The sequence below is a fragment of the Malaclemys terrapin genome, chromosome 8 (assembly GCF_027887155.1).
Source record: "Malaclemys terrapin pileata isolate rMalTer1 chromosome 8, rMalTer1.hap1, whole genome shotgun sequence".
Taxonomy (NCBI): Eukaryota; Metazoa; Chordata; order Testudines; family Emydidae; genus Malaclemys; species Malaclemys terrapin.
The window spans coordinates 38,914,452-38,927,664 of NC_071512.1; the positions used below are offsets into that span (position 1 = coordinate 38,914,452).

General features: G+C 53.3%; 1 protein-coding gene across 2 annotated transcripts in view; it reads right to left on the minus strand.

Moving 5' to 3' along the window:
- ARAP3 (ArfGAP with RhoGAP domain, ankyrin repeat and PH domain 3) overlaps positions 1–13,213 on the minus strand; it is a 58,352-nt gene that overhangs the window by 20,716 nt on the left and 24,423 nt on the right. For both annotated transcript variants that reach the window (XM_054038195.1, XM_054038194.1), the window contains exons 8-14: positions 7,828–7,948; positions 7,039–7,226; positions 6,087–6,193; positions 5,727–5,926; positions 4,695–4,780; positions 4,210–4,392; positions 3,792–3,954 (exon numbers count right to left, since the gene is read on the minus strand). In XM_054038195.1, coding sequence (XP_053894170.1) covers positions 3,792–3,954; positions 4,210–4,392; positions 4,695–4,780; positions 5,727–5,926; positions 6,087–6,193; positions 7,039–7,226; positions 7,828–7,948 — 1,048 coding nt within the window. The remainder of the gene's footprint in view (positions 1–3,791; positions 3,955–4,209; positions 4,393–4,694; positions 4,781–5,726; positions 5,927–6,086; positions 6,194–7,038; positions 7,227–7,827; positions 7,949–13,213) is intronic.

Consider the following 13,213-nt stretch of genomic DNA (forward strand, 5'->3'; position numbering starts at 1 on the left):
CCTGAAAGAAACTGGAACAAAGGACAGTAACTATGAGGGTGTGAGTGACTGCTGGGCCCAGACTAGGAAGGAGTCCAGTCTGTGAAAGAAGCTTATTGGAACAGCTCTAAGGGCGAGATTTACCTGTATGCAGTTTCTTAATGTATTAGGCTTAGACTTGCTTGTTTTGTTTCATTTTGCTTGGTAACTTACTTTGTTCTCTCTGTTATTACTTGGAACCACTTAAATCCTACTTTTTATACTTAATACAATCACTTTTGCTTATTATTGAACCCAGAGTTAGTGACTAATACCTGGGGGAGCAAACAGCTGTGCATATCTCTATCAGTGTTATAGAGGACAGACAATTTATGAGTTTACCCTGTATACGCTTTATACAGAGTAAAATGGATTCATTTGGGGTTTAGGCTCCCAGAAAGACTGAATACTGGATCCTGGGAAAGTCTCTGTTAACTAAGAAACCCCTGAACTGCAGGGGGGTGTGGCCCAACCTCTTGGTCTGTGCTGTAATTGACTGGAGTGTCTTACTCAGCAACACAAGAGTGGAAGGAAGCCTTCTCTGGCAGGGTTGTTTGTTCTCAGTGGTACCCCAGCACATCTAGTGACAGTCTTAAGGGGGTTTCTGTGACCGAAGCTGTCACACTGGGTCAGAGCAATGGTTCATATAGCCCAGTGTCCTGTCTTCTGACAGTGGCCACTGCCAGGTGCTTCAGAGGGAATGAACAGAACAGGGCAATTATTGAGTGATCCATCCCCTGTTGTCCTCTCCCAGCTTCTGTCAGTCAGAGGCTAGGGACACGCAAAACTTGGGATTGCATCACTGACCATCTTGTCTGATAGCCATTGATGGACCTATCCTTCAGGAATTTATATAGTTCTGTTTTGAACCCTATTATACGTTGGCCTTCACAACATCCCCTGGCAATGAGTTCCACGGGTTGACTGTGAGTTTGAAGAAATACATCCTTGTGGGTTTTTTTTACCTGCTGCCTATTAATTTCATTGGGTGACCCCTGATTTTTATGTTACGTGAAGTGGTCAATAGCACTTCCCTAGCCACCTTTTCCACACCATTCCTGATTTTATAGACCTCTATCATATCCTCCCTTGGTCATCTCTTTTCTGAGATGAACAATCCCAGTCTTTTTAATCTCTCCTATGAAGCTGTTCCATACCCCTAAATCATTTTTGTTGCCCTTTGAATTTTTTCCAATTCTAATATATCTTTTTGACATGGGTGACCAGAATTGCATGCAGTATTCAAGGTGTGGGCTTAACATGGATTTTACTCCTGAGGGCATTCTGCACGAAAAAATTATTATGCGCACAATATTTTAATATTCTGCAAATGTTATTTGTCAAATAAATGTGGAGGCTCCAGCATGGCATTGGGGAGCACAGGCCACTGGCTGCACAGAGGTGGGAGATCACTGTGCAGGTCCCCCTCAGGACACGGACTCAGTGATGAGGCTGCACCCAATGCACACAGCGCAAAGACCGGGCCTGACCCAGAAACTTCCCAGGGCCCTGCCCCTCGGTGCCAGGTGCACCTGGTGTGGGCAGGCAAGATCAGCAAAGCAGGATCCAAGTGTGGAGGGGCTTAGTGTGGGAGGATCCAGGTGTACGTTGAGAGGGCTGTGTGTTGGACAATCTGGGTCCAGGTGGCTCAGTGGGGGATCCGGGGGGGGGGGATCTGGATGCACAGGGACTTGTTGGGGGGTTCTGGGTGCAACAGTAATGGGACTCTGCAGGGGGGTCTAGGTGAAGGTGGTTAAGGCTCAGCAGGGGAGGTCTGGGTGTGCGGGGCTCAGTGGGGGATTCCAGATGCTGTGGGAGTGGGGCTCAGTGGGGTGGGGATACATGTTCAGTAGGTTGGGGTTTGGTAGGGTGAGGATTTGGGTGCAGGTGGCTTGTCAGGGTGGTCCAGGTGCAGTGGGAGTGGGCTCGTCAGAGGGGGTTCTGGGTATGAGGGGGTCTGGATGCACGGGGATTGAGTGGATGGGGAAGCAGCTCCCAGTACAGTGATACCTCCTCCTGCAGCTCAGGAGTGATGGGTGCAGGAAGCGTGCGGCAGTGGGAGGGGGAGTTTGCAGAGCTTCCTACAGCCAGGGGAGAAATCTGGGGGTGGGTCTGACACGGCCCCGAATGTCGTGCAGGGGAAGAGGAAGTTCCATCCTCCCCAGCCCAGCCGGGACTAGCAGCTGAGCCTGGCACAGGATAGGAGCCATCAGTCGGGTCTTCTTCAGTCCAGCCCACTGCCCCACAGTTATATACCTCTCTGCTGGCTGCCCTTGGCACCCGAAACGTATTGCTGGGGAGGGTCGTATGACCGCTCTTATGACTTCCCTTTGCTTCCATGTCAGAAAGTCATTTTTCTACAGGGAAGCAAAGAAATATGTGGGGGGCATAAATTTTGTGCAGTGGTGCAGAATTCCCCCAGGAGTAGCATTTATATAGTGGCATTATGATATTTACTGTCTTATCTTCTATTCCTTTCCTAATGGTTCCTAAAATTCTGTTAGCTTTTTGATTACTGCTGCACAATGAGCAGAAAGTTTCAGAGAACTATTCACAATGACTCCAAGATCTCTTTCCTGATGGATAACAGCTAATTTAGATCCCATCATTTTGATATGTATAGCTGAGATGATGTTTTCCAATGTGCATTACTTTGCATTTATCAACATTAAATTTCATTTGCCATTTTGTTACCCAGTTTTGTGACGTCCCTTTGTAACTCTTCGCAGTCTGCTTTGGACTTAACTATCTTGAGTAGTTTTGTATTGTCTTCAAATTTTGTCACCTCACTGTTTGCCCCTTTTTCCAGATCATTTATATTGAACAGCACTGGTCACAGTGCAGATCCCTGGGAGACACCACTATTTACCTCTCTCCATCCTGAAAACTGACCATTTATTCCTACCCTTTGTTTCCTGTCTTTTAACCAGTTACTGATCCATGAGAGGACCTTCCCTCTTATCGCATGACAGCTTACTTTGATTAAGAGCCTTTGGGGAGGGACCTTGTCAAAGGCTTCCTGAAAGTCCAAGTACACTATATCCACTGGAACCTCTTTGTCCACATGCTCGCTCATGCCCTCAAAGAATTCCAATAGATTGGTGAGGCACGATTTATCTTTACAAAAGATGTGTTGACCCTTCCCCAACACACTGCAGAGGGTAGCAGAGCAAAACCTGTGGCTGCCCTGACCCCATGGAAACATTGCCACCTTGTGGGAGTTGGGTGGTGACCCTGGACAGGTCAATGGAACAGAGACCAATGGTTCAAGTGTGGGGAAGGGGGGGGTGTTCCAAAAGCAGTGGGTTCCATGTGAGGCTGGGAGATTCCATGTGGGACAGGGTTGGTTCCAAGTGGGGCAGTGGGGTTCCGGGGGAGGTGGAGTTCTGTGTTAGCAGCGAGTTTCCGGGGGTGGTGGATTGCCTGTGGAGCAGAGAGTCCCCTCCTAGTGCAGGCCACAGGGGGCTCACAGGCATCCCTCTCAGTTTGCCATGGCTCAAAGCTGGGCACAATGTGGAATAATGACAAAGCTGGCCCCTGCGGGACCTGGAGAACTGTGGGATCGGCCTCTTGGGATGACTGGCTCTGGCTGAAGCCTCAGCCTCATGGCTCTCTTCTGATGCCCCAATGTTCCATGGGAAAATGGGTGGCACAAATTTGCCAACGCAGAGGGCAGCAGAACCAGAATGGGCATGAGCGGGGTGGGGGGCACTGACAGATAAGCCATCCCCCACCACCACTGTGGGGCAGGGGGCTCTGGGATCTCCAGTTACCTGGATGGTTCCCATGCCAGCTGTTCTCAGGGGTCTGCCAGAGCTCGGTTCCCTGCGACCCGTCGCAGCCCCCTGTGTCAGCTGCCATCCCGGTTTCAGTGGCAGAGAAGAACTGCAAGATTGTCTTCAGCAGGCCGGGCCCTGCCACAGCAGCACAGAGCGTCTAGGGAGAGAGACACAATCAGTGGACCAGGGCTCTCAAGCCACTGCATGCCCCCTGCTCCATGGGCACCTGGCTGCCAGCTCAGGGGAAGGAAGGGGAGCAATGCATGCATGTGTGCCGACACAGAAGGTCGGGCCTATCCTGCCCATCCCCATGGCCTCTGAGCCCCTGCCACAAGTGCAGGCGGGGGTGTTAGTCAGTGAGGGAGTTCACTGCGCTCTCCAGAGCCTGTGCCAAGCCCAGCCTGCCGGTTACCTGCAGCACGTCATCCTGGGAGGTGTAGCGGGGGTGTGGGCGGCGGTACCGCCCATCACGGTATTTGTGAGTGATGAAGACCTGTCTCTGCTCCGCGCTGGAGTCTGGGTAGAGGGCCTCAGCGGGCGGGAGGCGCGCGGCCCAGAACCGGTTTGCTCGCTCGTTCCCCAGCACGATGAACAGCTGAATGAGAGCGCAGAGTCACTGAGGGAGGGGGCGAGATAGCATGGGGGGATCCTGTGGATTGTCGAAGGGGGACATCGCAAGCCCCTGGAGGGGGCTGGGTGTCAAAGATGGACTGGGGATGCTCTGGGGGAATGCTGTGGGTCCTCTCCCCTGTGCCAGGGCATCCCCAGGAAGATGAACCCCCACTTCCCGCTCCGCCAGACCCAGACTGTGACACACATTTCTGTAATGTCAGCTCTGCCTTGTGGGCGCTGGCCATGGCAGCGCACGGGTGGGGGCGAGCTGGGCAGTCTCTGTACCTGGACAATCTCATTGCTCCAGATGCTGGTGTCGAGCTTCAGGCTCTGCACCTTGGACACGCTGGAGCCCAGGCTCCGGTGTTGACCTGTCAGGAGCAGCAGAGAGACTGTGAGCAGCCCGGCTGTATAGCAACTGCACAATCGCTACGCCACCAACCTGGCCGGCCAATCCACCCACCTGCCCAGCCAGCTGGCCCACCTTCTGACCCAGCCACACAGCCCCACACTGACCCGCTTGCCCCATATTACTGACTTGCCCACCATCCCACTGACCCACCTGGCCCATGTACTGACCCACCCACCCACAATGCCACCGACCCGCCTGGCCCATATACTGACCCATCCTCCCACCATCCCACTGAGTCGCCTGGCCCATATACTGACCCACCCCCTGCCATCCCACCAACCCGTTTGGCCCATATACTGACCCACCTGCCCACCATCCCAGTGACCTGCCTGGCCTATATACTGACCTGCTGAGCCACCATTCCTCCGACTCACCTGGCCCATATGCTGACCCACCACCTGCCATCCCACATGCCTGCCTGGCTCATATACTGACCCACCCTCCTGCCATCCCACCCCAATTGTCCAATATACCTGCCCATCCAACCACTGACCCATCCACCCGCCATCCCACCTGGCTGATATACCCACCCATCGACCTACCCAACTGATATACCCGCCTGCCCAAACACAAACTCACCCAGCTGATATATTCCCTCACCCACCTGCCAACCCAGCTGGCTGATATACCACCCGCCCCATATACCCACCCACCAACCCACCCACCCGATATACCCCACCACCAACCCGCGCAGCTGATATACCAACCTGCCTACACATTGACACACCCAAGCAGATATACTGCCCCGCCCAACCAGTATACTCACTCACCAACCTGCCCGGCCAATATACCCAGCCTCCCAAACTATCTACTCCCCCGCCCAGCCCCCACTCCCACAGATCTGTCAAGTGCTCTTACCCACCCCTCCCCCGCCGGCAGGGAAGGGAGGGAGGAAATGCACTGGCCTGCACACTGCTTGCAGATCACCACACACAGGTTGATGGATGCCCAGTCGGGGCTCAGGGCTCTGCAGTCAGCACAGAACTTGTTGGCTTTGTTGGACCAGATTTTCTCGGCCACCTCGTAGTCATACAGCATCTCTGCAATGGCGTCCTGCAGCGCCTCCATCCACTCCCGCTTTTCCCGCTCCGACTCGGCCACGAAGCTGGGCAAAGGCACAGCCAGGAAACTCAGAGTGTCCTGGGCTTGTCCTTGGGCACCCGAGTTACACAGAGTCCCGCTGCAGCACCCAGGTAAGCTGGGGCACCCAATACGCTGCCCAGCCTCAAGCCAAACCCCCGACTGGTGCCCCCCAGCGCAGTTACCTGAAGATCTTGAATGGGCTGATGAGCTCGAAGCAGCGGTTCTTGGCCTCCCGGATGGTGGCGCCGTGGAGCTCGATCAGGCAGATGGCGATGCCCATTTTAAAGAACTACGAATGGAGACAGATGCGGTGAGAGGCTGCAGCCTTAGACCTGCAGTGCCATGGCCCAAGCCCAGGGGGCACAGCACCCACAACCATGCAGGACAGCTGCACACACTCCAGGAACATCCACAGACAGAAATGCCCGCATGGGGCATTCTCCCCCTTGGCATGCCAGTGGGCCCGCTTTGCCAGCCTGCACTAAGACTCCACACAAGCACATACCCTGTGGGGTGGGGGATGTAGGCACACACCCCCATACACGCTACCCATGCCAGGAATAACCCAGCCCTGGTGAGGTGGGGACTCAGATTCTGCCCAGGCCTGTCTGCTACACTATCCTCTCTGCCCTATCCCCAGTCCCAGGCTCCTCACGCATGCTGCTGGGGGTGGGCCAGGCGAGGGAGAATGGCCACCCTGTGTTATGGAGTGGAAGCAACTGGCCCTGGAGCCAGGGGCCACCATCTCCCCATCCCAGCCCAGTGCCCTCTCCTCCGTCAGGTCCCGCAGGGGAAGGGGCTGGTCCCCAGTCAGAGCAGCCTGGCCCGCGCTGGCGTTAGGCACACGTAAAGTCATGGGGGCTGCAGGAAACGCCCCCAAACCGCACCTGAGCAGTATCCCCCGCTCCTTGGCCTGCCCACAGCTGTGGGCATACAGGCTCCGGGCCATTGTCTCTGCTCCCGGCCACAGAGGCCTCAGCAATATGTGGGTCCCCCCTTTGGGAGTCCCAAGCTGGGGCCGTTGAGTGCTGGGCCCAGGCTTGCCGGGGTGGCCTCAGACTCAGCCTGGCTTCATGCTGCTGGGGGACTCTGGGGCTCCCCACCTGCAGCACGGCCAGGCCATGCCTTGCTCACCTGCTCGTTCTTGTACAGCCACATGTTGGCCAGGCTGAGGGCTGCAAACAGCTTGGACTTGTGGCCCTTGAGCTCCAGGGTGCCACACTTCTGGCAGTGAGTGCTGCTGGCCAGGCGGGGCCGGGGGCTGACCAACCGCTGCTCTGCCACCTTCCTCTGCAAGGTGGAGCACCACTCGTTCCTCTGAGCTGCAGGGCACAGCAGCGGTGGGGTGGAGACAGGCAATGAGTGTCCACACGCAGTCCAGCACCACTGGCTCTGGGCGTAGCCAGGACACCACGGATGGAGCCCACCCCCCAGGTTCGGGAAGCAGAGCAAGGATGAGCAACTGGCCCAGCAGCAGCAGAGGGGCGCTTGCTGCGGCAGATCTTGGGGAGCTCCCCGTGGTGGCAGGCTGGGCCGGGGGAGCACCAAGCGCTGTCACGGGGAAGTAGGGACTCCACGGGGAAGCAGTGACTGAGGGAGGCCATGGGTGGGGGTGCGGGGAGAGGAATGGTCCGTACAGGGGGCACAGAGATCGGGCTGGAGGAAGCAGCTGGGGCGGGGGAAAGAGTTGTGGATGCAGGCACCTAAGGGAGTTTGAGCTGAAGGACCCACAGTGGGGGAGGGTGCTCGGACTTGGGAGGGGAGGGCTGAGGATGGAGGAAACCCTCAAGGGGGTTTGGGCTCTGGCTGCATGAGGGGAAAGCTCTGGCCAGGAGCTGTGGATTAGGGGTGGTCTCTGGCCAGGGGCTGTGGATGCGGGGTGGTTTCTGGAGGGGGGTGTCTCTGGCTGGGGGTCTCTCTCACCTTCGTTCTCGGCTCTGAAGAGAAAGATCCTGTGGCTTGTGACGACCTGGAACTTGTTCTCCTTGGTGGCGCGTGCCATCTCGATTACAGAGAGCGGGATCACACCCTTGGGATATGGCTCCTGGAATGACCCCATGAGGGTTACACCCCAGCTCTGACAGGATCCCATTGCCCCTGCTGGCAGTGAGCCCCCTTCAGGCAGAGCCCAGGGAGTTTGCTTTGGGCTAACTTAGTGTTTATGTAGCCCTTTTGTTACCTAGCAGCTCTGTGTTCTTGGGGAACCAGGGCACAGTACCCAGCCTGTCTGACTCATGAAAGCCTTCCCTGTCACCCAGCCTCTGCTTGAACCAAAACTAATCAGAAGAAAGACTTACAAAAAGCAATGAAAAGGCAGTGAGAGACATGCCTAATCCCTTGGGATAAGAGCGTCAAGATTAAGGAAACCCCCCTAGCTTCATTTGCATCAAAGATGAGACAAGGAGGCATCTCCATTAGTATACAGAATGGAGAACAGAGATTCCAAGGCAGGAACCGCACAGAACTCTGGGACCAGAAAAGCAGGGAAGCACTGCATGATGGGGGATCTCTGCTCCAGATGTTAGTGAACCTATGCCCACACACACCCAGCTCAGTAGTTATCAGACCAATGCTAGTAATGAATCCTTTATTGGTATCCAAAATAGTGAAGCTTCCTAATTGCATTGTGAGCTCCCTCCACGGAACACAGCCCATAGCCAGGAACGATCAGCTTCCATTATCTAGCCTGAACAAAACAACTTTGGTATTCTTCCTTGAGCCATCAGTGTATACATAAACAAATCTAGTGTTCTCCATTGAACCATTTATGTGTATCTACAAAACCCCCTACCCATGTTCAAGTAAGTGCTCCGATGCCTGGATACAAAATCTGCTTCAGTTCCATTGGGACTTCATCTTCTTCTGACTGATCTTGCTGGGGGCTCTGCTGTCTCCAGCACTCCGGACCCTCAGCTACCCCCACCACCTGGGACCTCTGATCGATTCAAGCTTCACAGAGTGGTGAGAATCCAGCTCTCTCTGTCTCTAGGTATTGCCTTCTGACCCTGACTTGTGTGATCAGTTAGTTTTCTAAAGCTGACTTTTATAATCAAGTTTAAGTTAGATTTAATATTATAACTGTTTTGTTTGTTTGGCTCCCCTATGGTTATTACCTGGCAATAAATACCTTTCATGGTTAAGCTAGTTAGCTGGTTGCTTCTTTCTCTCTCTCTCTCTCTCTCTCTCCCCCCCTTGTGGGTGTTTTTGGCTTCCTCATTCGCTCTGCAGCAACGCTCCTTGTACCTAAGCTAAACGATCCCTGCAGCGTCCAAAAATCCTGTGGGATTTGCTCATCATGTGGGTTACTATCAGAACAATTGTAACGTGAAAGTGGGGACAGAGATGTGCTGAACCTGGGACATATGAGGGTGGCAGCTTGGAAGTGCTGCTCGACCCAGTCCGCTGAGTCCAGGAACATATAAGGAGTCAGCTTGTGAGTGTTGATTAAGCCGGTCCTCTCATGTGTGTGTTCATCTAATTCTAGGGCTGGAAGAACCCAGCCCTGGGGAACCTAGGTCCTGCAGGATAACTCCATTGGAGGAACTTGCAGCAGGGAGAAGTAGAGCTCCATATGAGAACACAAGTGATACCAGCTATACACTGATAGAAGTACAGAACTCCCCCACCCCCAGAAAAGTAAAAGTAATAAATGAGCATACCCCAAAGTAACAGGCAAAGCTGGTAACACTGTCCTAGTCCAGCCCCCTCCCAGCCCTAATAAGGCAGGGCAGTGGGGTAACTGTGGGCCCAGAGAGGGGAGGGCTCTTGTTGAAGATGAGGCCGCGCAGGGCCAGGATCAGAGCCGAATTCCTGGCTCGCAGTCCCATGCTCAGACCAAGCTGTGTCCCAACACACCTCAGTGACTCCTGGCCCTAAGCAAAGGCCAGAAGCGGTGGAGCTGCCACCCAGGTGTTAAAGAAGGAGAAAGGTCGTGTGGCACAGTGCTCACACCAGGCCTGTTCAGCAGTGCCCAGAGCTGTGTGGAACTGGGCTAAGTGAGCTCTGCTCTAGGAGCAGCTTTACCATCGCTCCGCACTTTTGGCATGACTGACGACACGAGGTGCAGGACACTGGGCCCACCGTGCCACCCAGCTGGGTTCTGCACAGTGGCTCTACTGCCATCCACCTCCTTACTCAAGCTGGGGCCTGCTTCCACGCCAGCGTGGCTGGGGAGAGGTTCTGCATTCTGCTCCAACCAGGGCCGGCTTTAGGCTGATTCCCCCGAATCGGGCCCCACACCTAAGAGGGCCCTGCGCCCTGTGCTTAAGAGGGCCTCGTGCCCAGTGGCCTTTTTAATTTTTAATCACCCGGTGGCGCACCAGATCTTCGGCGGCACTTCAGCGGCGGGTCCTTCACCCGCCGCCAAAGTGCAGCAAAGACTCAGAGCGAATGAAGGACCCACCGCCGAAGTGCTGCCGAAGACTCGTGGGGCTTGTACTCACTGGGCAGCGCTCCAAATCGGGCCCGCACTTGCTAAAGCCGGCCCTGGCTCCAACAGCACCAAGTGAGAGTTCCCAGCACTCCCAGCAAGCGACCCTGGCAAGCTGCTGGGCAAGTGTAAGCAGGATCTGAATGAAGGCTTCCCTGACAGCTAGGTGGGAGGGCGGAAGAGACCCTGGGTGTGTTTATGTAAATACAGTTTGTTCCTGCTTTGCTTAGATTTGGTAGATATCAGCTGATGGGGCTGTGTTTTGCTCATTGTAATCAACTTGGCTGATGTTGGGTCACAAATTATGTTAGTACTGAATGTGGAGGTAGTGAAATATGGTTACCAATGTTTGTAATTATTGTGGGAATACAGAAAAGAAGGACTGTGCTTAACCTGTCCCAAAGGAGGGAGTCACTTTCAGCTTAAAGAATCTTGGTAAAACAATGGCTTAAATGTTTGAGTACTGTAAAAGTTAAGCAGGCACTAGATCTCCCCAGTCAGAAGGCTGTACACTCTCAACCAGGGTCTCCTGTAAGAGTGGTTTAACCTGGTTTTCCTCACTTTTGAAAGAATAGAGCTAAATAGGTTTCACTAAGAGCTGCTTTTGTTATGTTAAATGGCTCACTGAGAGCTGAAACGAGTTGTGGTGAGACTGTGGCCTTGGCTATACTGGCGCTGTACAGCGCTGCAACTTGCTGCGCTCAGGGGTGTGAAAACGCCCCCCCCAGCGCAGCGAGTGCAGCGCTGTAAAGCACCAGTGTAATCGTAGCCTGCAGCGCTGCACGCTCGCTCGCAGTGCTGCAAGCTATTCCCCTCGGAGAGGTGGAGTACATACAGCACTGCAAGAGAGCTCTCGCAGCGCTGGTGGCAGCACTGTGAATTCCCAAGTGTAGCCAAGGCCTGTGTTTCTGCCCAGACCTAAAATCACTTGTGGCAAGACTGTATTTCTGCACAGAGCTAAAAATCACTAAGAGACCTGCCCAGCAGGAGTGGCAAGCAGGTGGCAGTGGAGAGGTGTGATGAGTGAGTAAGATGCCTCTTACCTCCTACCCAGGGTAGGAGGTGAACTCTGCAGATGCACATCTGAACTCTGGGTCTGCACTGACCAAGGGCAGCAACTGAGGGTGGGGTTCAAAGAAGGGTCAGGCATGTGAAGGGGACTTTTGGGTTGCTGGACTTAAGACCCTGAGGGGAAAAGGAGCATTGCCAGCAGATCAAGGGAAGTGATTATTCCCCTCTATTCGGCATTGGTGAGGCCACATCTGGAGTATTGGATCCAGTTTTGGGCCCCCCACCACAGAAAGGAAGTGGAAAAATTGGAGGGAGTCCAGCGGAAGGCAACAAAAATGATCAGGGGGCTGGGGCACATGACTTAGGAGGAGAGGCTAAGGGAACTTGGCTTGTTTAGTCTGCAGAAGAGAAGAGTGAGGGGGGGGGGATGTGATAGCAGCCTTCAACTACCTGAAAGGGGGTTCAAAAGAGGATGGAGCTCGGCTGTTCTCAGTGGTGGCAGATGACAGAACAAGGAGCAATGGTTCAAGTTGCAGCAGGGGAGGTCTAGGTTGGATATTAGGAAACACTATTTCACTAGGAGGGTGGTGAAGTACTGGAATGGGTTACCTAGGGAGGTGGTAGAATCTCCATCCTTAGAGGTTTTTACGGCCTGGCTTTTCAAAGCCCTGGTGGGATGATTTAGTTGGTGCTGGTCCTACTTTGAGTAGGGGATTGGACTAAATGACCTCCTGCGGACTCTTCCAATCCTAATCTTCTATGATTCTATGAAAAGGACACTGCCCAATCTACTTGGGGTGGGTCTTTTACTCATAGTTTATGTTTATGAACTCTGTTTGTGTTTTTTTCCCAAATTAATGCCAAGTTACTTCCCTCCTTTTATAAAAAGTTTCTTTTCTACACTCAGACTCTGTGCTTGTGAGTGGGGAGGAAGTATTGCCTCTCAGAGATGCCCAGGTATGATATGTAAATTTCCCAGGTTACTGGGTGGGCGAGCAAAGCCCACAGGTAAGTGGGGAACATGGAGACCGGGGAGATGGGTCGGAAACGAGAGGGAGTGTGGGCTATATTGGCAGAGAGAAAGGAGAGTCAGGACAAAACTGGGAGGAAAGATCAAACCAGTATCTTAGATGCCTATATACAAATGCGAGAAGTATGGGGAATAAGCAGGAAGAACTGGAAGTGCTAATAAATAAATACAACTATGACATTGTTGTCATCACTGAAACTTGGTGGGATAATACACATGATTGGAATGTTGGTGTGGATGGGTACAGCTTGCTCAGGAAGGATAGACAGGGGAAAAAGGGAGGAGGTGTTGCCTTATATATTAAAAATGTACACACTTGGACTGAGGTAGAGATGGACATAGGAGACGGAAGTGTTGAGAGTCTCTGGGTTAGGCTAAAAGGGGCAAAAAACAAGGGAGATGTCATGCTAGGAGTCTACTACAGGCCACCTAACCAGGTGGAAGAGGTGGATGAGGCTTTTTTCAAGCAACTAACAAAATCATCCAAAGCCCAAGATTTGGTGGTGATGGGGGACTTCAACTATCCGGATATATGTTGGGAAAATAACACAGCGGGGCACAGACTATCCAACAAATTTTTGGACTGCATTGGAGACAACTTTTTATTTCAGAAGGTTGAAAAAGCTACTAGGGGGGAAGCTGTTCTAGACTTGATTTTAACAAATAGGGAGGAACTCGTTGAGAATGTGAAAGTAGAAGGCAGCCTGGGTGAAAGTGATCATGAAATCATAGAGTTTGCAATTCTAAGGAAGGGTAGAAGGGAGAAGAGCAAAATAGAGACAATGGATTTCAGGAAGGCAGATTTTGGGAAGCTCAGAGAGCTGATAGGTCCCAAGGTC